Genomic DNA, 20,772 nt, shown 5'->3' on the forward strand with positions numbered 1-20,772 from the left:
AAATAAAATAATAAATAGCTAAAATAAATAAATAAAAGTGAAAATAAATATAGATGTATATTAATGTTAAAAAATAACTGAATATTTATTTTTATCTTTATTTATTTTTGTATTTATTTTTACTTTATTTATTTATGTATAGATATGTTGTTTTTATTTTTAGTAATTTGATTTTTGAATGATATTTTTAATATCCGTTTTTATTTTCACTTTGACTTATTTTGGCATTGTTGGTCCTCCATAGTCGGCATAATCTGCTATGGCACCTGTAAGTGATGCTGAAACGGCCGTTGTTGGTGAGGTTGCTCTGGTTGGGTCCCCTCCAGGTGACGGTGGCGCGGGGTCGACCGCACACCTTACACCTCAGGGTGACGCTCTCGCTATTGTCGCACGTGACGTCACTCAGGGGCACAAGGAACTCTGGTGGAACTGGAAGCGGTGGAGCAAAAGGTTTTGGGGAACATTCATTCAATATGGCCGCTGGCTGCAGCGAGAGACACTTACCATCATAGATGTAGTTTGGATTTAGAAGCTGGAAATGACAAAAGAAGAGCATGTCAGAGGATGCTGTGAGAGAAGCTGAAGAGTTTCCTGACATGAACTCACCTTTACAGAAACTTTGCTGCCATCTCTGGACTTCCTGTAACCATTTTCCAACTTGATGTCTTTCTTTGTCTCTTTCTCCTTTTTCTCCGATTTCTTTCGGATGCGCAAGGTTGTATGCCAGGAAGAAGACTTCCTGCTGGGAAAGAAAATGTTTCAAACACACGTTCACATCTTTATCAGTTGCGTTTTCACTGATAGCTTTCAACGTGTCCTGATGTGACAATATTGACTCTATATGTCCTCATTATCAATACATTACAACTTACTTAATTGATGCCTCGGGGCAATCGGGTGCAATGGCTGAGGTGTGACCAAGGACGAATCCGGGGATCCAGCCTTCGGCGGCGGGGCCCTGCTCGGTTGCCGCTCGGAACACCAGGAACATGTTTTGCTGGTTGCTGGCCAAAATCTGGACCACCTCGCCTTGACTGACGCTGACCTCATCCTCCTTCACCGCCATGTAGTCCTGGGTCACCAACATGGTGGATACGCTACTGCTGCTGCTGCTTTCACTCTGTCAACGGGAAGAAAAAAGGTGCTTAAGTTTGACATATTCATTTTCTGTCGTTAAAAGTGCATCATTTGATATCAGGAAAGGCCATTGACAAATAGTGTGGTACATTGGCAAGTTATTTATTTTTTTAGTTAGAAGCCATCACTTTTTATTTTTCCATTATTCAACTTTGAGCCATTTACTGAATGAACGGTACGTTTGATCAAATTTGGTGATATTTTTCTTCATTTAAAAACACCTAATGAAATGATGGTGCTATGTGACTAAAATGAGTGACTAGTTTGGTCACGGAATAACCAGGAAGTCAAGGTACCACTGTTTAAACAATGCTGAGCTTAGCACATTATGAATTAGAAGACAGGAACATTTGATCAATTGAAGAGTTAAAGAGCAAAGTGTACAAGAAAGGTGGGAAAGGGAAGGCTTTTCTTTGATTCTGCAGCTCCAGGCAAAGATGAGAGTCAGTTAGCTTCAGTGAGGATCCGTTTGCAGTTAGCCTACAAACGTCAGGTTAGTTGCAGGACAGTTGACAGCAAGAGAAGGACCGAGGTCAGGTGTTAGTAAAGCGCGGTAAGGAGTCAGAAATTGAGAGGCAGTCTCAAGCGTTTTGTCCACCAGAGGAACTGAGAACCAGTAAAGGAGTTGCTATAGTCCTCAGAGATGATCAAAGCTAGAGAGGATGGTGCTCAAGAGCAGAGATGTGTAGTAGTGGACAGATTAGTAGTGCTGGCTGCGGCGGGACAGGCGATGGGACACAGCAGGTCTCGATTGGCCTCCATGTTAGTCGGATCAGAAGCGGTATTGACGTCTTACCCCGTTACTCTGAGTGGACTGGATGGACTGCTCGCTGGCGGACGAGCAGGTGCTCATGCGGTCAGCGTCCTTGCTGTGCGTGGAGTGTCTGTGGCTTGGATTTGGGTTCTGATTATTATTCTGACGGACCGGACTCTCCCCTGCCTCTCCCGGGAAGGTGAACGAGCCGGGGCGGCTCGCCGGAGAGCCCGGCATGGAGCTCCAGAATCCAGACTTCTGACTGGGGCTGGCTGGGGGCGGCGGAAGGACGTCCTTGACAAAGGTTGGAGGAACCAAAGGGGGCACGGCTCCGGGCCGCGTTTTGGGTGAGGGGGTGGAGGGCAACGGCGCAACTGTGGCACGGACCATAGGAGCGACAACGCTCGTAGGGGTCTGTACTTGGTCCTCTAGGTTCTGGATGGGGCGCTTGCCCTGTGGACTACCACCTGGAGGGAGCGTGGGGGGAGGAACAGGACGGGGACTTGGACCTGGATCATAAGTGAGCACAACTAAAACCTCAAGCATGTTTGATGACACGAACAGACTATATGGCTCATACAAAAAGTCGTACCTGTCATCTTGTTGGGGCCGTCGGGATCGGCCCCAGGGTGGTGGCGGAGGGGCTGGGGTAGGCGAGAGGGCTGAGGGATCCTGGATGGTCGCCGGCAGCCACCTTGGGACCCTGCAGGGATGGCGCTGCTTGCCGGGGAACTTCCTGGTGCGTTAGGCCCACTACTGCTTCCACCTGGTGAGCCCACGCTGGACACACAAGACCCCTCACTGGCCCCAATGTGGTTCCTCTGATGGTCAATCGGGGAGGTCAGAGCTACGACATGACAGAAGAGACAGAACGTGGTCTTTAACGTCTGTCATTTTTTTTTGCCAAGTATCTTCATATCAGCTCACTGTTCAGGAAATTGCGTTGGCTCTCCAGTATTTGGCCGATCTGAAGAGTCCACACTTCGCGCACCCCCGGGTGAGACGAGTGCAGCACGAACGACTCCACGGTGCCGTTTGTCGAGCGGGAAGTTAGCACGAATTTGCAGGGATCGCCCTCCACATTATCTTCCAGACCCAAACTGTTAACCTGGAGCAGCAGATACAGAAATGAAAGTTTAAGATGACAGAAGATGCTTGAAAAAACAAAAAACAAAAAAAACATCAATCCATTTACTTTGATGCTGTTCTTATACAGGAAGCCGGGCAAGGAGAAACCTTTCTTCTTGTCCAGCGGCTCACTGAAGATGAGCAGCTGCTCAAAGAGGAAGACTCTCCTCTCCTTCATCCGGCCGAGAGCGCTGCTCTCTGCGTCCGTCACCATGAAGGTGTCCTGTAGCAGAAGGCGTCCCTGGGCCACGATCTTACCCTAACAGAGAATGGTCAGTAGGTCACGTGAACTGACCTTTTAAATAGAAGCCGTCCATGCGGCGTTCACTTTTATTTCTTACTTCAAATCCCTGAAGCCGACCAACATTCATCATGTCGTTGCACCTTTTAGGTACGATGCACATGACCTCTACTGCTTTCTGTAAGAGGCAGAAATGTTTCAAGGTATTGCTGGAAATGGAAATGATTGGTTCAGTCTGTTTTCTTACCTCCAAATCAGCAGACTCTAGCCCTGCCTTTTTAGAGTGTTTCAGGAAGTCCTAAAAAATAAAAAAAAAATAAAAAAATAAAGTACTATGAGCGAATGAGCAAGATTTACAGCAAATAAAAATCATTGAAAAAAATAAATCCAAGAATATGCTGGGGAAGACGGTATATTCATTCATTTCATGTCGCTCTGGCGCCCTCCAGTGTACAGTAACACACCAACCTTGAGCAAGAGCTGGTACTTCATGATCCTCTGGACCGGCTTGATGAGCAAGTCTGTGATCTGCAGTCTATGGCCAAGTCGCTGCTTCAGGTCCTGCGCAGATGACATAATGTCCATGAGGGGGACGCCCTCCACCATGTGTTTCAATTGCATTTGTATTTTCTACATTACCTCAAAGTAGGTATCGATGTACTCCGCCACGATGTGCTCGGACTTGGGCTTGTTTTGACAATATACCACATACATGTTTAGCCTCCGCTCCTACACATTACAACAACAACAAAAAGAATACATGATGAGTAAATGACTGGTAGAAAAACTCATTACCACACACAGGAAGTGGAACTATATTGACAACAAACCTGTTTGAGAAAGAGGGGTCCCAGTCTGTCCGGATCCTCCAAACATTTCTCCAACTCACCAAGGAAGAAACTGAAGAAACCAGAAGATGGTGAGCTTTGGACCAGAGCATCTCGTCAGTGATCACTCACTTACTCTTTGTGCCAGTCAAAGATTTGATGGATGTTGCCAAACACAATCTTGTCTTTGCCCTTCATGTCGTCCGGGACGCCCTCCTCCTTCATCTTGCTCATGTAACCCTGAACAGACACATGTACATTTACAACGGCGACTGCACACACGCAATTAACGCCAAGTGAGTCAAGCTCCACTCACCTCCACCACCTGGCTGAGTTCTCTGATATAATCCTTCTCTGTTTCCACCAAATCCCGTAGAATGTTACTTTTGAGCAAAAGAAACATTATTCAAAAGAGATTTTCAAAAGGATTTCCAAATGGAAAGTGACATACTGTCTTTTCTTAAGAAGGCTGGCCCGCCGCTCGTCCAACTCTTCCATGGGGGAGGACGAGGAGAGGAGGGAGTTGTCTGAGGGGTTGAAGGAGGGAGAGCTGCTGTCTCCTTGTTCAACTGACAGCGAGCTGGGACGATCCTCGAGAGCCTGCACCAGCGAGGTCAATATGGATTAACTTTTTGGATTTGGCGCAGAGGTTGCATTCGAGATCATTTCTTGTCACCCGCTTTTCACACTAAATTGGCTTTCACGGTCAAACCAGCTGGCACATAGCCTACCATCTTGCTTTTGACCAGCTCCTCGATGGCGCTCACCAACTCAGCAGCACTGGGCGTCTCTGAGCTGGACGGGCGGACGGACAGACGAGAGGAGTTCTGTGGATATATAAACAATAACAAAAATGAGCTCCACTAATCAGCAAAGCTGCTCTTTTAGGGTCCATGTCCACCAGAGACATGCACGTAAGTTAACATTAGCAGGGAAAATGTCTGCTTGTTGACAATAATCCATTATTGTTACAAAGGACATCTTGGTGAACACAGACCCTAAAAGCCCTTCCTCAAAGGAATGGTTTGATACAAGTGTTTTAAGGTGGACTTGAATGAACCAGTAGCGTATAAATGGAATGCAAGCTTAAAATGCCTAATGTAGAGAAGTGAATCAATTTAAGTTTGGTTGTTTAACCGAGTGATCAGATCAGTCTTATTTGTTAGTGATTTCATATGTTTGGAATATTGAGCTATGCTCAAATCATAAAAGTTGAAATCAAATTATAACGTTGAAAAGATGTGCCACTAAAATGTTAAGGCTGAAAGTGTAAGGGTGAAAATGCGTAAACAAAAGAAATAAGGGGATCATGTGAGGGGGCGAAAAAAAACAATGAAGGGAGAGTTCAATATGCACTGCTTATTGAGGTAATGAAAAGTCTTTCAAATGCAAAAAAGGGAGATGGAGGAGTTTTATGTTGATGCAAATATAAAAAGAAAAAAAAGATTTCAGGAGAGTCTCACCCTTGCGCTGCTTGTGCTTCCCCAATTAGGTTTTCTGGGTGAGCCTGTGTGCTCTTGTGGCCTCGCCAGCATTTATACAGATGCCAATTATGAGATTAAACGCACAGAGGGTAAAAAGGGAAATGAGGACGAGCGGGGTGAGGGAGGGTGGTGATGGCAACAAGGGGGAACGTTTTTAAACTTTTCACCTCAGCGTTGGGCTTAGCTCATATTTGGACTTCAAGCACTAACTAGGCTTTGCTTTCATTTAAAGACTTTCAAGCTTTTCGGCATGCAGAAAAAGATGGAGTATTGTTACATTTCAACAGGCTGAAGGAAAACTTTCTAGCACTTTGGCGCACATAAGGCTTCTTGACTCCACCTGCTTGATTACAACTGTGTGTTCAAGAACCATGAAGTCAGAACGTGTGACAATAAAAAGTAGATGAACCGGCGTGAACATTCACTAAGAAGCTGAGTTTTGTTTTGGAAAAAAAAAAAATACAAAAAGACAAAAGTTTTGAGAAGCTTACATCGGGAAAAAAGGGGGACTTAATTCATGGCAGTACATTGTTAGAAAAAGCACCAAAAAAAAGGAGCAATTGGAAAAGAGCATTTACAGCTGAAGAGTGCCGAGACGGGAAGAGGAAAAGTGAGGGAGGAAGATGAGGCTTTTCAGATGGAGAGGTATGGAAACTGAGACAAAGCAAAGACAGGACATAAATCAAGGTAATGCTACATTATGGCAAACGATACAATCAGGAAACAAAACAAAAGAGAAACACAAATTAGTGTCAGAAGAAAGACTCTCTGCTACCTAAAAAAAAAAAAATTGTCAGAGAGGAAAGTATAGGATGCAACACAGGAAGATAAACCCAAACCATCAGAAAAGATTCGGTCTGAAAAAAGATTAAAACCTGGACAAATTAAAAATATGATGAATAATGACGTGTTCTGTGAGTGTAACCCCCCTTTTAAATAGAAGACAAGTAACCAGCTTATGAACAGAGTTTAGAAGATCAAGATCTAATTTCTCCTCTCAATGTCCGCAGTTTTTTTTTTTTTTTTTTTTTTTTTTTTTAAACAAGGCCCCAAATCTTGTTTACACATGGTAAGTGCATTTTATTTTTATAAAATATCACTTAAACATACAATCAACAAATGTTGCTATTATATACATTCCAAGTTTCTGATTGGCTAAAACGGCAAAATAGCTGAATGAGTATTATTTTAAACTATATATTTTCCCCCTCACACCTGGGTAGGGGAAAAATGCGTTTAACAAAAACCCAGCATAAGTGAGGACGTGTGGGCACTAATCATTCCTTCCTGGCAACTGTCTTCTTGTTCCCGACTGTTCTGCGTGTGGCTTCACCTTATCATCCTGTGAGTCCGGCTGTAGCAAGCTATGCTGCTGGATGGCCATCGGTGGAGGCAGTGGCACAGAGTCGGGACCCTCCTCGCCTTCCTCCTCACCGCAGCTCTGCATGCCAGAAGAACTGGATTTGGACAATGTGCCGCTCGACAGCCCTTCATTGCGTACCCTCTGCAAAAACAGCAAAATGGCGGTTGAGACATGCATCAGGACTCAACAAAAGACGACGGGCATCTCCCGACCTCCTCCACGGTCTCATCCTGAGGCGTGGCGGCGCTGTCGTCCGAGTCTTTCTGGGATCCCATTGTCATCTCGCCGCTCTTCCTTACCTCGCGGCTCTTCTTGTGCTTGTGCGCTAGCTTCTTCACGTGGCCGTCCGCCTTGCCGCTGCTCAGCCGCCGCACGGGGCTGGTGAGCCACTTTCGCAATGTGTTACCTACGAGTCAGGTCACGTCAGCTCTGCTTGCATAACAATAACATGTTGACTAACGCACAATGCAATCCGACGCTATTTGTTTGTCTTTTCTACCTGGTCGTTTTGGCCCGGGTGAAGCATGGGAGCCCATTCCGTGACCAGGCTGAAGTGTGGCAGAAGATCCTGGCATGATGGAGTCATTGCTGCACACTGATAATGTGTCTGTAATTACATATCAACTTCTTGTTAAAAATGATTTCAACTGTAGGCACACCTGCGATTAATTAAACTATGTATTAATTACAGTTGTTGTACAGTTGAACCTTGACATTGATGCATGCTGATGTCTTCTGTTATGATTAGGGGTGTCAGGCGTTTACATTTTTTTAATCGTAATTAATCGCGACTTCAATAGTTATCTGTTCTAAATGCACAATAAAATATATTTTTCTAAGTTTTCATTCTCTTGTTAACATAAAAGTCAAATCAAATGTTAAACGAATAGAAATATGGCTGCATCTTGTAGTTATTGATAATTTAATAATAATTCATAAAATGTAGTTAAGATTAAAAAGATGTACTGTAACTCGTTTGAAACATAAGGAGGATAATTTTCTGAAGATCTGGGAACCTTATGTTGGACTTGAAATTTCAACTATTGTTAAAAGAGCATTTGTATTTTGGAACAGCAATCTTTGTTTTTGAAATGCAAGTATCATTATTTTATTTTTCCTATGGGCCAAGTTTATTTTTGTACCGTTTTTATGTTTTTTGTGTCTGCATAAAAAAAAAATTATATATATATATATATTGGAAAAAAATGTAAAATACAACTTGACCCCAGTCTCCACAAATATATGCATTTTTATTAAATTTATTACTGCTAAAAAAAAATTATGTGGCCTTGTCTGCTGCGTTGCGACTGGAATTCTCCCAGTACAGGCTTTCCAAGTAAGGGGCGGTCATTAATTGTACGTTAAAAAACGCGCGGCATTAAAGGAACTTTAAATTAACTCAAAATGGCCGCACTAATTTTGACACCCCTAGTTATAATACATACAAGGTTCGACTGTACTATACTGCCGTTGCACACATCAACACATTGGGAGCTGTTTCTAATGCTACGGTTATCTTCCTGAACTCCTTGTTACCTTTGTGGTTGAAGATGCCCTCCATCTCCATGGAGGAGCGGGAGTGCGCGATGCACAGCATGGAGCAAGGCACCAAGCCCTCCAGAGCCGGGGAGCGGTCGGTGGTCCTCACCAGGCACCAGTCGGGCTTGTCGTGGCAGCGCTCGAGAACCTCCACCGTCTGGCCGCGCCGCACCGTCAGCTCGTTGCTGTTGCTCGCCATGAAGTCGTGAATCACCACCGTCAGCTCGCAGCCGCCGGAGAGCTGAGGCACACCGGGAAGGAGGTGAGGAGAGACAAACGAGAACCAAGAGCGATAAGGGAAGAGAGAGCGACTTACTTTGTCACTGTCCAGTGTGTTCTGGGATGTGCGTGAGGCCAGAGAGATGGTGTCCGGTTGACTGCTGCCTTCACCTTGACTGTCAAGATCCTCTCCATCCCTAAAACACAAGAACAATCTCTCACATTCTGTGTCCGCCTACAAGATTTTCCTTGTAACTCATAACAAAATTGTTTTACATAATGACATATGTCACTGCAGAAATTATCCCATTCTGCTTCTTTCATAACCTCAAGTTTCCTTGTTTACCTTCGACCTTTGTGGTGCTTGGCTGTGCTAGCTTTGGGAATATGTATGGGCTCCTTGAGCGCCCCCCTCAGGTGGATGGTGCGCTCCTGAATCACCTCCCTGATGTGCTTGATCCAGTCCTGTTTGTTCTCAATGTTGGATGCCTATTGATACGGAGGACAGTCAAAGGTTATGGCCATTTGGAAATCAATTGCTTTTGAGAATTGTTGTTTCACTCGGCATTTCCCACAAGTCTGAATGAAACACATGAGCATCTCCTAACAGCCAGAGTTTTACTTGATGCATTTCCAGTAGTTACAGTACTTTTATTTTTACTAAAAAATAACTAAATACAGTAAAGTGTAAATAAAACTTTTCAGTCAATGATGACCCCACATTAAGAGGTGCGTTTGAGTTGCAGTTTCAGACTTGTGAGAAGTTGAAGGGCTGTGTTGCGGGATCTTTTGTACTCACCATCGCTCCGTGTTTGGATCCCTGACTTAGCTTTAAATTTGAAATATGAGATAGACAATTTCACTGGTTTTGATTTACAAGGGTGTACATTTTTTTTGCTCACAAGATAGACTGACATGATTTAAAAAAATAAATAAAATAAAGCACAACACCAACAACCTGCCTTGACAGTGTAGCCCAATTAAGAACGTGTAAGACAGTAATGGTGGTGAACGTGTAGTTAGTGATGAGACATTTTGTTAATATACATAGCACATCATAGCTGTTAGTTAAGCCATTCTTGTGTTGTTATTCAGTGGAAAGTTGATTTTAGCTTCATGCTCTTTCAAACACTGACACAAATCTCAACCTTTTGCCACTAAGGAAACAGAGGAAGGGGGATTTGAAGAAAGAAAAAAAAAAGACACTGAAAGTAGTGGTCAAATCAATACAAAAGTTGAGCTGTTGCTTCGAAACAACGGCGTGCAGCCAGGTTGTGGGCGTTGAGTTGAACAAGTGTCAGCGGCGTTGGTGGAAGCATGTCAGCCCACAGAGAGACTTTGGAGACAAACATCCACAGAAAACACAGCCCCAGATATACGGACGCACGCGCTTACGAAACACAAAGCACAAGATCAACAGAGATGTGCAAAAAGTGGGACTCAAGTGGGCATTGTGACTACAGAAAAGTTGGCAGCGGCCTTGAAGCTGCTCATGCAAATGCAGCAGACATCTTAAAGTGACAGGAAAGAGACAGCAGAACCAAACTAAGCATAGACTAATGTAGATTCTTAAACACCATGACCTTATAAAAAGATGTTGGTAATCTTCACTGCAATTTAGTGGGTGTAATTCCAATTATTTAACTCAGGGGAAGTTTACCTGACATAGTGTTTTGTAAATGTTACAGATGTTTATCTACATAAAATAGCATGCAAAAAGAGGCTCACAACATTGCTCTGTTATTAACATATTACAAGTGTAGCTACAGCACTACTGTGTCTAGCAGTTGTATCATTGTTGTCCTTCTTTCATAAATTATTAAACATCAATTTGTCTTTAGTATGAAAAAAAAGGTTTTTGCCTTCAATTAAAATGTTTTTTTTCACCATGTCACCAAAGGATATATTCACTTCTTAAAATCAAAATTGTCGTTGATTTGGTCTTTTGGATTTTCCCCAGAAATGTAAAAAAGAAACCATTAATATAAAATTTTCCGATGTTGAGTCTAGAATGAAGATCATTTTACCGAAAGTGTATGACTCAATCTAGTAAACAAAAAAAACAAAAAACATTTTATTTATTTTTATAAATAAATATTTATAAAACAATTTTAATGAGCCAAAAATGGCCATGATAGAGCCAAAAGATTATATTTAATATAAAACACCTGTGTAAAATTTCATCATTACATTCACACTAAATGCTTAAAAAGGGAAGCAAGCAATTGGGAGCACCAAAGGTTAAAAAAATAAAATAAAATAAAAATAAAAAGTGTTGGTACAGTGCGGAAAACCCAACTTTAAAGGTACTTTTAGGAAAAGAAGAGAAGGGAAGAGCATCTTACCTTAAGAACAATCTTGTTGTCTGACGTCGGCGTGCGTCCAACCCAAAGTGCAAACTTGCAGGGGTCTCCCTCAACGTGCTCAGTCACCCCTAACTCGGAGGTCTGGGGCGAGAGTACAATAATAATAATAATAATAATAATAATAATAATAATAATAATAATAATAATAATAATAATAATAATTCCTGCCGCTGTCTTAAAGATTAAACATGAATTAATGAGGACTCACAAAAAGTTTGCTCTTGTAGATGTATTTGCTCCTGCCGTTGGAGTCCTTGACCTCCTTGCTGAAGACCAGGGACATCTCGAAGAGGAAGAGGTGTCTCTCTCTGCCCTTGCGGATCAGAGTCTTTGGATCCCACACCTGGAAGGACTCCTGGAGGATCAGCTCGCCTTGCGATTCAATGTTCTCATCGAAACCTGAGGGCGGAGACAGGCGGGATCGTAAGGAAATTACACCTCAACAATGAGAGAATGAGTGTGCGCTCGTGTGTGTGTTTAGTCACCTTCCAACATGGAGAGATGCATGGCGTCGTTGGCTCTCTTGGGAACGCTGAGCATCACCTCCAGGCCGTCCTTGATTTCACCTTTGCCTTCTTCACAGCATGTCAGCAGCTCCTAAAAAGTACAAATACATTTAAATGTAACAACAGAATACAGTGAACATATGCTTTAACTAATTTAATCGTTGGTGCTTCCGCTATATTACACATTTTTACGTGCCTATGCCTATGAGTGTATATTGTTGTATGCTGTTTGTATGTAAATATATGTTTTGTTTGTCAGTTTTAAGGTATTTTTCAAGTTACCTTTAGCAGGAGCTGATATTTTGTGATTCTCTGCACAGGCTTAATCAGATAGGAGGAGATTGAGTTGGCCAGTCGGTGCCTCTGCTGAATTTCCTGTTAACCCCACAGAAAGAGAAAAAAACATGTAAGACAACAAAATATAATATCCTGCAGTTTCAATGTGATCATTTAGCTTGCATCAAAATAGTTCCCAGCATGCTCCAGGATGAGCTGAGTGGAGTCTGGCTTGTTCTTGCAGTAATTCACATACATCTGGAACTTATCAGCCTACAAAAAAAGAAAAGAAAAAAGATTAAGGTTCTTTACAGGTTATCAGCGTGATGATGGTTATCAAGGAAGTGACGCGTACCCATGTGACAAAGCAATGGCCAACATCTTCAGGCAACTGTTCATATTTCTCCAGTTCTTTAAGAAAGATGCTGAAAAAGAGGACATGAAACCACGTTTTTAAACCTCTGCAATACATTTTTCATCGAAAAAAAGAGTGGCAAACTGTAGCAGTCTGTGTAGTAATATCTGTAATGTGAGGCGTAGAGAGCCAATTGACCACTTGGAGGCGCTATAACATTAGTAATAATATACTGATTTTGTTTCACGTCTATTAAACAAAACTGCCGAGGCTTACTTATGGTGGAATTCATAAAGATCCTGCATGTTCCCAAAGATGATGTGCTCTTTATTGAGGATTCCTGGCGGGATCTCCTCCACCCCGCTTGTCATCTCCCACAGGTAAGTCTGCAAGAGGCCACATAAAGATTAACTTATTTTCCTTGTCGTGGTTGAAAAAAAAAAAAAAGAGTGTAATCAGTAGTAAAACTCACATCCATGCACTCTCGCAAGTCTCGCACGTAGGCCTTTTCTGTCTGAATCAGCTCTGCCATGATGAACCTAAAAAAAAAAAAACAACATAAACAATGCGTGATCGATCGTAATGATCTCAGCCTTCTAGTGCCAAATCCAGTCAGCTTTGCCCATTTACCCTAATGAACACTGAACATTTTAGTTGAATCAAATAAATTCTTTGGCAATAAAATACAGTTGTAAAGCAGTCGTAAATGATGGACGTTGTGCCGGTGATTTGTATGGCTCATAAAATGACACACTTCCTTCCTGTGTGTGTGTGTGTGTAAGGTGCTCGACTGGCATGTCTGGTGTTATTGAGCTGGCCAAGCAAAGGACACTTTAAATCATGCAAATGTATTATGTATGTGCCTTTGCATCGACGTCATCTAGCATTCAGCAGCCAATAGCTAATAACTAAACCACCATCCACTAGAGCAGTTTGTTTTCATCAATAAGCAGCCCCCCTCGTTTTCAAGTGGTCACATACTCTTTTCTGCGCGCAGACTTGCGTTTCTCCTCGTTGAGCTCATGGGCGGCATCCCTCAGCTTGATGTCTGATCCCGGAGCTGTGGCGGGAATGATGTCCAGTTGGAGATCCTTACTCTGACAAACGAGACGGGGAGAAAGGTGATGTCATTTATTGTCTTCAGCCTGTATTCCGCTGTATGATTTTTGCAGACGTGAAATGGGCGGATCATAAATTCAGAGCTTGTGCGGGCTTACAGCCTTGTTGGAGTCGGACGAGATGCCCAAGGCTTTCTCCAGGCTGCAGCGGTACTTGTCCATTCGCAGGGAGAAGTCCCGGTAACGCTTGTCCACGGCCGTCACCCATTTCTTGATCTCGCCGGCATGGCTGTGACCTTTGTCGCAGAATCCGTCAGCCAGCTGGATGAGCAGCTTGACGCGCTCCTTGGTTTGCTGCGGACGACCACGCCAGAACCGTTAACACGCGCGTGCATCCGCACGCCGAGGCGAGAGAGTGACGCGCGCCCCACCTTGGCGGTGATGTGAAAGTCCTCGTGCTCCTTCAGCAACTCCTGCGTGTGGTGGATGCTTGAGCCAGTGGAGGTGTGCGTGGACAGGTAAAACTCGCCCGTGTCGTGAATCCACTCAAGTGCCTGAAAGCAAATGTGGAATTTTTGGTCAAGCCTTCTGACCCGGACGGAAAGAGACGAATGTTTGCGAACTCTTTCACCTGTTTGGCACTGCGTTCAAACACCACATACTGCTGACACTGGTCCAGACGTCGCTTCCTCATGGTCCAGAAGTGGAGGACGCGATTTTCTCTCTGCAGCAGCTCATTGAGGATGTCTGATGAAAACAATAAAAATATATAATTCTTATCTTTATACATCCCTATTCAAAAATGTAGTCATCTATTAGATTGATCCACCCCATCTTGACACAAATGGTTGCCTTAAGTTGCCATTTTTCAAGGACAAACTGTGCAGCCACTCCCTAACCATCAATGTTTTATGCCAACATTCTGTCGCGGCAACTATAAATCATTTCATGGACGATAAAATGTAAGCCGATGTAGTGATGCATCTGAATCGGATCGAATCGTCGTCCTCTGAATCAGAATCGTGAGGTACCAATAGATTCCCACCCCTAATTCCATTTCATTTTATCCCCCAAACTGACTTTTAACTTGCTGCTCTGGTGCTTTGACGTGACTCAGCATTCCCGGCATGTTGACGCTGTTCCTGTGCATGTACTTGAGGAAGACGTCCGCGTTTCTCCTGGCCAGAGTGCACGCCTGGATCAACAAAAATGACAAAATGCGCGAGCTCAGAGGTGTAACGTGGGAACTCGGCTCATCTTTTTGATGGTCTCATTTCAACCTTGAGGAAGGCTTCCTTCTGCTCCAGGTGTTTACTGATCATGGGAGTCACATGGTCCGTCTCACAGTTGGGGCCAAGTTTGTCCGCTCCTCCGCACCAGTCTTCCTCCCTTTTGTACTCCTGCTCCAGACTTTCCAACACACTGCACACCTGCAAGGGGGAAATTACATCTATGATTGTATTTTCCTCCTACAATGGAGAATATCACTCGAGTGGTGCTTTTTCTAAAGCCCCATAAACGCACCCTTACTAAGAGGAGACTTCCTAATCAAATTAAATGTGAATTAAATGTCAAACGTTGTCTATTGCATGTCTTACTTGTTCCGAAGTTTTGTAGAAGGCCACAGAAGCGTTGACCAGCTTGAGCCTGTCCTCCATTTTGAGCATGAGTTGCTGCCAGTGTGACGCCACGCTCTCGGCGCAGTCTCTGATCAGGTCCATGTCGTAGTGGTTGGCCTGCAGCAGAGCCTCGGCCTTCTGTTGAACCTGCAGGGCACTCTGGTGTGTCTTCTGCAGGCAGGAAGTGGAACAAACACAATGAGTGAGCGGCCACTGATGGAGACGAGAAGCGTTTCAATAGAACAGTGATTTCGGATCAGTGTGCCAAGAAACGGCGTCAGGTGTCGAGGGAGGTTCTCCAATTTCACTTTTTGGTCAGAGAATTAGTTACTTCAAATCTTCTATCTTTGTTCACCTATCTATGGCAGCAACGTATCGTGAAAGGCAGAACAATGCTCTTCCACAAGATTGCCTGATTGGTTAAATTAGCATGACTTGAACTGATAATCAAGATATTCTCTACTTTTTGTGGCATTTTTGTTTGTAATTGTGCCGTATTATTATTACTTTTTTGTATGTCTGTGTCTTGTTCCAATAAAGTAGAGATAGACCGATAGACGATGATATTGGGCATTTTGACGAATATTGGTATCGGCCTTATTTCAAAATCTGACGGCCGATAAAAGGTAAAACTAAAACCATTTTAATCACAGGGAAATATTTGTTAAAATTTTCAGTTAACTTTATAAGATATGCTGCTGATCCTGAGAACCTTCTGAACCTTTTATTTTTGTTTGACATTAAAATAAATGTGTTTCCAGTTTCCATTTAACTTTTTAAGATGTACTGATAACTTTGGGAGCTCCCTGAACATTTTTTTTTTTTAAATTTAAAATTAAGTATATTGTCTAAGATTTAACAAAAAAAACTTATACATTTTGAAAAGTCTAAAAATGTGTTCAATAAGCATTAATGCTTTAAGACATTACAACAAAGTCAAGATTGGCATTTGCATTTTATTTTATCCAAAATTCCCCTCCCCCCCTTTTTTTTTTTACTGAAAATGAATATTGGCTTCAAATATCAGTTATCGGCCACCTTGTCTACTAATAATTGGTATCGGTGCTGAAAAAACATACCAGTCTATCTCTACAATAAGGGTTGAGAAACACTATAATAAATGAATTGAACCTCAATGGCGTGCTGAAACTGTTCATGTTCCCTTTGCAGCTGCTCAGCTTCCTGCAGAGAGCTGGCAGTAATGAGACCCGCATTTAGCATGGACTCGCCGTTACGAATCCATCCCAGAACCTGCAAAAAACAAAACAAAAAACTATTCAATCCCACCCCCAAAATGTCAGCTTTAAAGTGATACACACTATCGAAATAAAGACGTCTTACCTGTTTGACCTCAGCCTGCAGGTGTCTCAGCTGGACGCACTGCTCCAAGTGCCGGCGGTGCTGCTCGGCGGCCAAGTCCAGCTCCTGCTGCTTCTCGTGGAGGAACTCCAGCAGGTCCTGAACGCGGGTCGCCATGTCCACGTCACGGTCGCAAAGCAGCTCGACGCCTGGAGGAAGAACGGAGGTAGATGTACACACCTATGAAATATACTTTGACATAAAACAGACACAACCAAGTCATGCCCCACTTTCAGCGCGCCATCTTATGAAGGCAATTATTTTCGTATTTATCCTGAGCAAGTAAAAATAAAAATAAAATGTATCTAGGAGATCCACCCCATTTTGATACATGTGCTGTCTTGCCTTTGCCATTTTTCGAGGACAAAGCTTGATGACGCCTGCAGAAAGAACACAGTCATGTGATCTCTGCGGGCGAGCTGTCAAAACGAATCATGAACTAGAAACACATGGTTGTAGTCAGCCACAACATCCAAAATCTCATTAGGGAATAGGGGTGCACCAATCACGATTTTCTAACCAATCACCGATCTTTTAAAAAGTCTGACCTGCGATTTTGACTTTTGCCGATCCCGATTTTTTTTTTCATAACAAGCAGCATACACTTTCAGTGTTCCAATCTTGTTTTATTAGAAAACATTGAAAAATATCTGTGAAATAATACAAACGGGTTGTTTTAACTGCACACGAAGCAGTTCTCTCACAGTGGCTGACTTTTTCAGACCTTTAAGAAGGGAAATTAAATCAGTGGAAAAGATCGTTTTATTTTTAAGAGATCGGCTGATCACCTATCCTCCAAAATTAATGAAATCGGCCAGACAATCGATCGGTGCACCCCTACTTGGGAATCCTCCAGTTGTTTATCAAACATTGTATGTATAGCGTTTCTCAACTAAGCCCTGCCGTGGATATCAAAAAACTTTTGCGTAATTGACCACTATTGTTGCCTAAATGAAACTCCTCTACTCACTTTAACATAGCTCCTTGTCATTAATATGCCACAACATGGTGGAAAAGTAAAACCACTACCTTTGTCTAAATTAAGATCTTCCGTTCACTTCAACATACTTTCTTGGCACCAAGTTGCCACAAGATGGCCACAACCATAACAGGGGGTCAAATAAATAGTCATGTTACAATAATTAGGTATTCTCATCTACAAAAATACATTTCAACTGTGCAATTACAAAGATTCTAATTATAATCATTATAAAAACATAAAATGCCTTGTGTGCGGCCACAAAAAAAATCTATGCGGGAGATAGACAAATGTAAACCCAACGTTCCCCACAGCAAAAAACATTGATGCACGTGGCTTATTTTTTTTGCCATTTACATTGAAACCTAAAAGTTCAAGTCTGTATGTTTAATGGTCAGCTAGCTCCAAACCAGCAATGTGATGTAAGTGCTTCTTGTGCAGCCATTAGCATGCGGGCTCACAGGTGAATTTTTATGCTTTGTGCGTGGGCGCCTCTCATCACAAACACTGACCGAACGTGACCCTCAAAACACCTCCGCAGTGTCAATATTGCAGCTCCTGCTTCTACACTTAAGTTTGGACGTGAAAAACGAAAATTAAAAGGGACTTACCAGAGGCCTGGACTTCATTAACACATTGAAGCAGCTCCTGGCCCTGGTGGATGACGTCGAAGGTGAGGTTGTTCATGGTCAAGGCCTTGTCGGCGTGATGCTGCAGCCTCTGCTCGGCCACCGTCAGGTCCTCCGTGTCAAAATCGGTCATCTGACCCGTCAGCTCCTCGTTCCACGTCTCCAGGTCGGAGATAATCTAAGGGAGCGAGGGACGTGATGTCAACACGACAGGAGACGGCCGAGTGGTGCGCACGTTTAAGAGTCTCACGTCAATCGCGTCTCTTTCGAAGATGCGGAGCTGGAGGAAGAGCTCCAGTTTGATCTTCCTCTCCTGGAAGAGCTCCTCCATCTGGGCCTGAGCCTCGTCCAGCTGCTGCAGTACACTCTCAATGTGGTTGATGGAGCTGTTGTGTGGCGTTTTGTTGCTTGAGATGGCCGAGTCCCTGGTAAGAAAGACGCACAGCCAAACCATTAGGTATGCAAATGGAACACTACTGTACTCATATAATGTTAGGGATGTTGGCCTTTTTGGGGAATATTTCATATTTCATCTTTGCAGGTGAACTTCATTTGACCTTGTTTAAACTTTTGAATGTGCACATCCAAATGTTTCCATATTATTTTGTAAAATTCAGAAGACATGTCTTTTAAGTTTTATTTCATAGAACGTCCAATTGAATGCCTTTCTGTGACTCTTCCAGTCCCTCTGTTGCAACCTGCTGACAGTCTAGAAGGTGGAAAATAACGGTAACCACTGGCCACAAACAAACATTGACCCTTTTGGGCACAATTTGGTCATTTTCACTTATGGGTGTGCTCACTTTGGTTGCCAGATGGACACTAATTTAAGATGTATAAATTGTATAATAAGATATTTACAACAATATGAGAACAACCACAAGGAGACTAATTACCAATGTCATAATAAAACAGCAAAAATGTGAAGGTGTTTCTAATGGAACAGACAGATAGAAATGTATGAAATAAGACAATGGTGATTCAATTTACTTAGCCGTCAATTATGCAATATATTTGCTTGTTATCATCATTTAAAAAATGATTCAAGCTATTGCGTTGACGTTTTCCTTCTGTTTTTGTTAATGCTTGATGATCATCGGCATTTGCTAGAAAATTAATTTAAAGGTGTTACTTTTGTATAGTACATACATACAGTATTGTAATAAATGACACATAAATTCTTCATTTGTTACAGAAAAAACAAACGTCATTAAACAAAAAAGGCCAAACGAGCAAAAAAGGTGAGAACTCACCAAACACTCCCACACACACACTCACATACATACATAGTCGAGAGATGTGTGGAGGAGACTGCCGCACAATTAGATGTGCACTTTTAAAAGCAGAGTTACGTAATACACGGTGGAGCCAACACACCAGGGATGGGGTGATGATGAACAGAACAAATGAGGAGAGGAAAAAAAGAAGAGATGGGAGGACGAGTATGAAAACAGAAATGGAGGCTAAAAGTCGACTGAAAACGCCTCGCCTCCAAATTCCCTCTTTTATAACGACTTATCTATTATTTTTTTCAGAATATTTCATACTTTTTTGGGTGACAGTTTTGCACCTAAGCTCCTTGCGGCTACCTGAGCTGCTGGATGAGGTCCTCGCCCTCCTTGATGACATTGACGGTGACCTGCAGCGTGGTCTGCTGCTGCTGCCCGAAGCGTTTGATCAGATCCTGGACGGCCTCCACCGACTCGGCGTATACGTCGTCCAGCAGCTCCTTCTGGAGATCCTCCAGCCACGTCCACAGCTACAAAAGCGGGTGAGCAAACAACAAGTATATAAGGACTCCAGATCCCCAGCCATCCTCAACAGGACATAAAACTGATGTACAGATTCAGTACTTTGCAGCTGGCTGTGGATGTTTTTCTTTAATTTCTGAGTTAATGCATATCGTTATCCATGAAGGTGTACAATTTTGCTGCTGGTCCAAATCAGGACTGTCATTTCAGCATCGCTCTATGATTAATGGCAAGGCCGGACAATACAATAAAGTGTGTTAATTATCTGCCTCTCAACTGGCAGCCCACCATCCACTTCACAGCATTACGTCATCAACCCATAATCCCTTTTCCCTCTGCCCACCTCTTTGACGTGCGTGTGGAACGCGACAGACATGTCCAGCAGGACTTTGCGCTGCTCCACGCGGCGAACAAAGTCTTGGATCCGGTCTTCAAGCTGGTGGGCGGCCTGGTAGATCTCCTCCGGGTCGCACTCTCCCGTCTGGGCCAGCTGCTCTGCCGCCTCCAGCAGCTTGTCTGCATTGGTGTAAGTGTTCTACACAATCAGGGGACGGACATAGGGAGGAGGTGAGTGTATTTCCAACATACAGAAAGAGGAAAAGCTTTAAGCCATTTGTCAGAGGTGACAGAGATGATCATTGTCATTATTATAGCGCCAATGGATCATATAATTAACACTAATTACAAGAATAATGTTGCTGTTGTGGCATGTCAAGCGGATCAAATGATGAAAAATGCACTCTTTATTGGCCTGTATAATAATAAGATATTTGGGTCTCTGAAGCACCTGCCCACCCAAGTGTGAAATTACACAACCAAGCCATTTTTGAGAGCTGAAGATGTGTCTGTAAGAAAGCCAATTTTTCAATTGTGACATCCTAATTGTACACTTGTGTTTTGAAACTTGTCAGATATATGCGCCATATATACATTACATTATGTGACAAAGTGTAATTTGGCAGCTTGGTGATCATGTGCCTCCTCCACGAATGAAAATACAATCGATGCTTGTAATGTATCTTAGCCAATCCGGTTTGAAAAGCATGAATGAAAAACAAAAGTATACAAATTAAAATGTATATATTTTTTATGAATAATACAGTGGAACCTCACTTACCTCAGTTAACAAACTTAATGGACCTTATGCATGGCAAAGTATTAAATATTCCCAGCAGAAAGGTC

The 20,772-nt window shown here is 42.9% G+C and overlaps 1 protein-coding gene across 5 annotated transcripts in view; it reads right to left on the reverse strand.

Annotated features, from left to right (window-relative positions):
- The window catches only part of LOC147157604 (triple functional domain protein), a 54,272-nt gene that overhangs the window by 3,404 nt on the left and 30,096 nt on the right, over positions 1-20,772 (reverse strand). For 2 of the 5 annotated variants that reach the window (XM_086062032.1, XM_086062035.1), the window contains 45 exons: positions 19,934-20,125; positions 19,429-19,598; positions 18,090-18,264; positions 17,822-18,017; positions 16,214-16,380; positions 16,004-16,123; positions 14,852-15,043; positions 14,534-14,683; positions 14,334-14,448; positions 13,885-14,000; positions 13,685-13,807; positions 13,413-13,607; positions 13,177-13,292; positions 12,668-12,734; positions 12,472-12,581; positions 12,196-12,265; positions 12,024-12,113; positions 11,847-11,939; positions 11,544-11,655; positions 11,267-11,457; positions 11,038-11,139; positions 9,492-9,521; positions 9,039-9,181; positions 8,790-8,889; positions 8,471-8,714; positions 7,434-7,541; positions 7,147-7,340; positions 6,905-7,075; positions 4,819-4,914; positions 4,539-4,687; positions 4,404-4,470; positions 4,224-4,327; positions 4,091-4,160; positions 3,900-3,989; positions 3,729-3,821; positions 3,508-3,558; positions 3,361-3,438; positions 3,087-3,278; positions 2,819-2,999; positions 2,484-2,738; positions 1,934-2,400; positions 873-1,120; positions 607-742; positions 505-532; positions 267-429 (listed from right to left, as the gene is read on the reverse strand). In XM_086062032.1, coding sequence (XP_085918158.1) covers positions 267-429; positions 505-532; positions 607-742; positions 873-1,120; positions 1,934-2,400; positions 2,484-2,738; positions 2,819-2,999; positions 3,087-3,278; positions 3,361-3,438; positions 3,508-3,558; positions 3,729-3,821; positions 3,900-3,989; positions 4,091-4,160; positions 4,224-4,327; positions 4,404-4,470; positions 4,539-4,687; positions 4,819-4,914; positions 6,905-7,075; positions 7,147-7,340; positions 7,434-7,541; positions 8,471-8,714; positions 8,790-8,889; positions 9,039-9,181; positions 9,492-9,521; positions 11,038-11,139; positions 11,267-11,457; positions 11,544-11,655; positions 11,847-11,939; positions 12,024-12,113; positions 12,196-12,265; positions 12,472-12,581; positions 12,668-12,734; positions 13,177-13,292; positions 13,413-13,607; positions 13,685-13,807; positions 13,885-14,000; positions 14,334-14,448; positions 14,534-14,683; positions 14,852-15,043; positions 16,004-16,123; positions 16,214-16,380; positions 17,822-18,017; positions 18,090-18,264; positions 19,429-19,598; positions 19,934-20,125 — 6,320 coding nt within the window. The remainder of the gene's footprint in view (positions 1-266; positions 430-504; positions 533-606; positions 743-872; positions 1,121-1,933; positions 2,401-2,483; positions 2,739-2,818; positions 3,000-3,086; positions 3,279-3,360; positions 3,439-3,507; positions 3,559-3,728; positions 3,822-3,899; positions 3,990-4,090; positions 4,161-4,223; positions 4,328-4,403; positions 4,471-4,538; positions 4,688-4,818; positions 4,915-6,904; positions 7,076-7,146; positions 7,341-7,433; positions 7,542-8,470; positions 8,715-8,789; positions 8,890-9,038; positions 9,182-9,491; positions 9,522-11,037; positions 11,140-11,266; positions 11,458-11,543; positions 11,656-11,846; positions 11,940-12,023; positions 12,114-12,195; positions 12,266-12,471; positions 12,582-12,667; positions 12,735-13,176; positions 13,293-13,412; positions 13,608-13,684; positions 13,808-13,884; positions 14,001-14,333; positions 14,449-14,533; positions 14,684-14,851; positions 15,044-16,003; positions 16,124-16,213; positions 16,381-17,821; positions 18,018-18,089; positions 18,265-19,428; positions 19,599-19,933; positions 20,126-20,772) is intronic. The other 3 variants (XM_086062033.1, XM_086062036.1, XM_086062034.1) reach the window with 3 other exon arrangements.

This window comes from Leptonotus elevatus, chromosome 19, assembly GCF_054856555.1.
Source record: "Leptonotus elevatus isolate MCC_2025b chromosome 19, RoL_Lele_1.0, whole genome shotgun sequence".
Taxonomy (NCBI): Eukaryota; Metazoa; Chordata; class Actinopteri; order Syngnathiformes; family Syngnathidae; genus Leptonotus; species Leptonotus elevatus.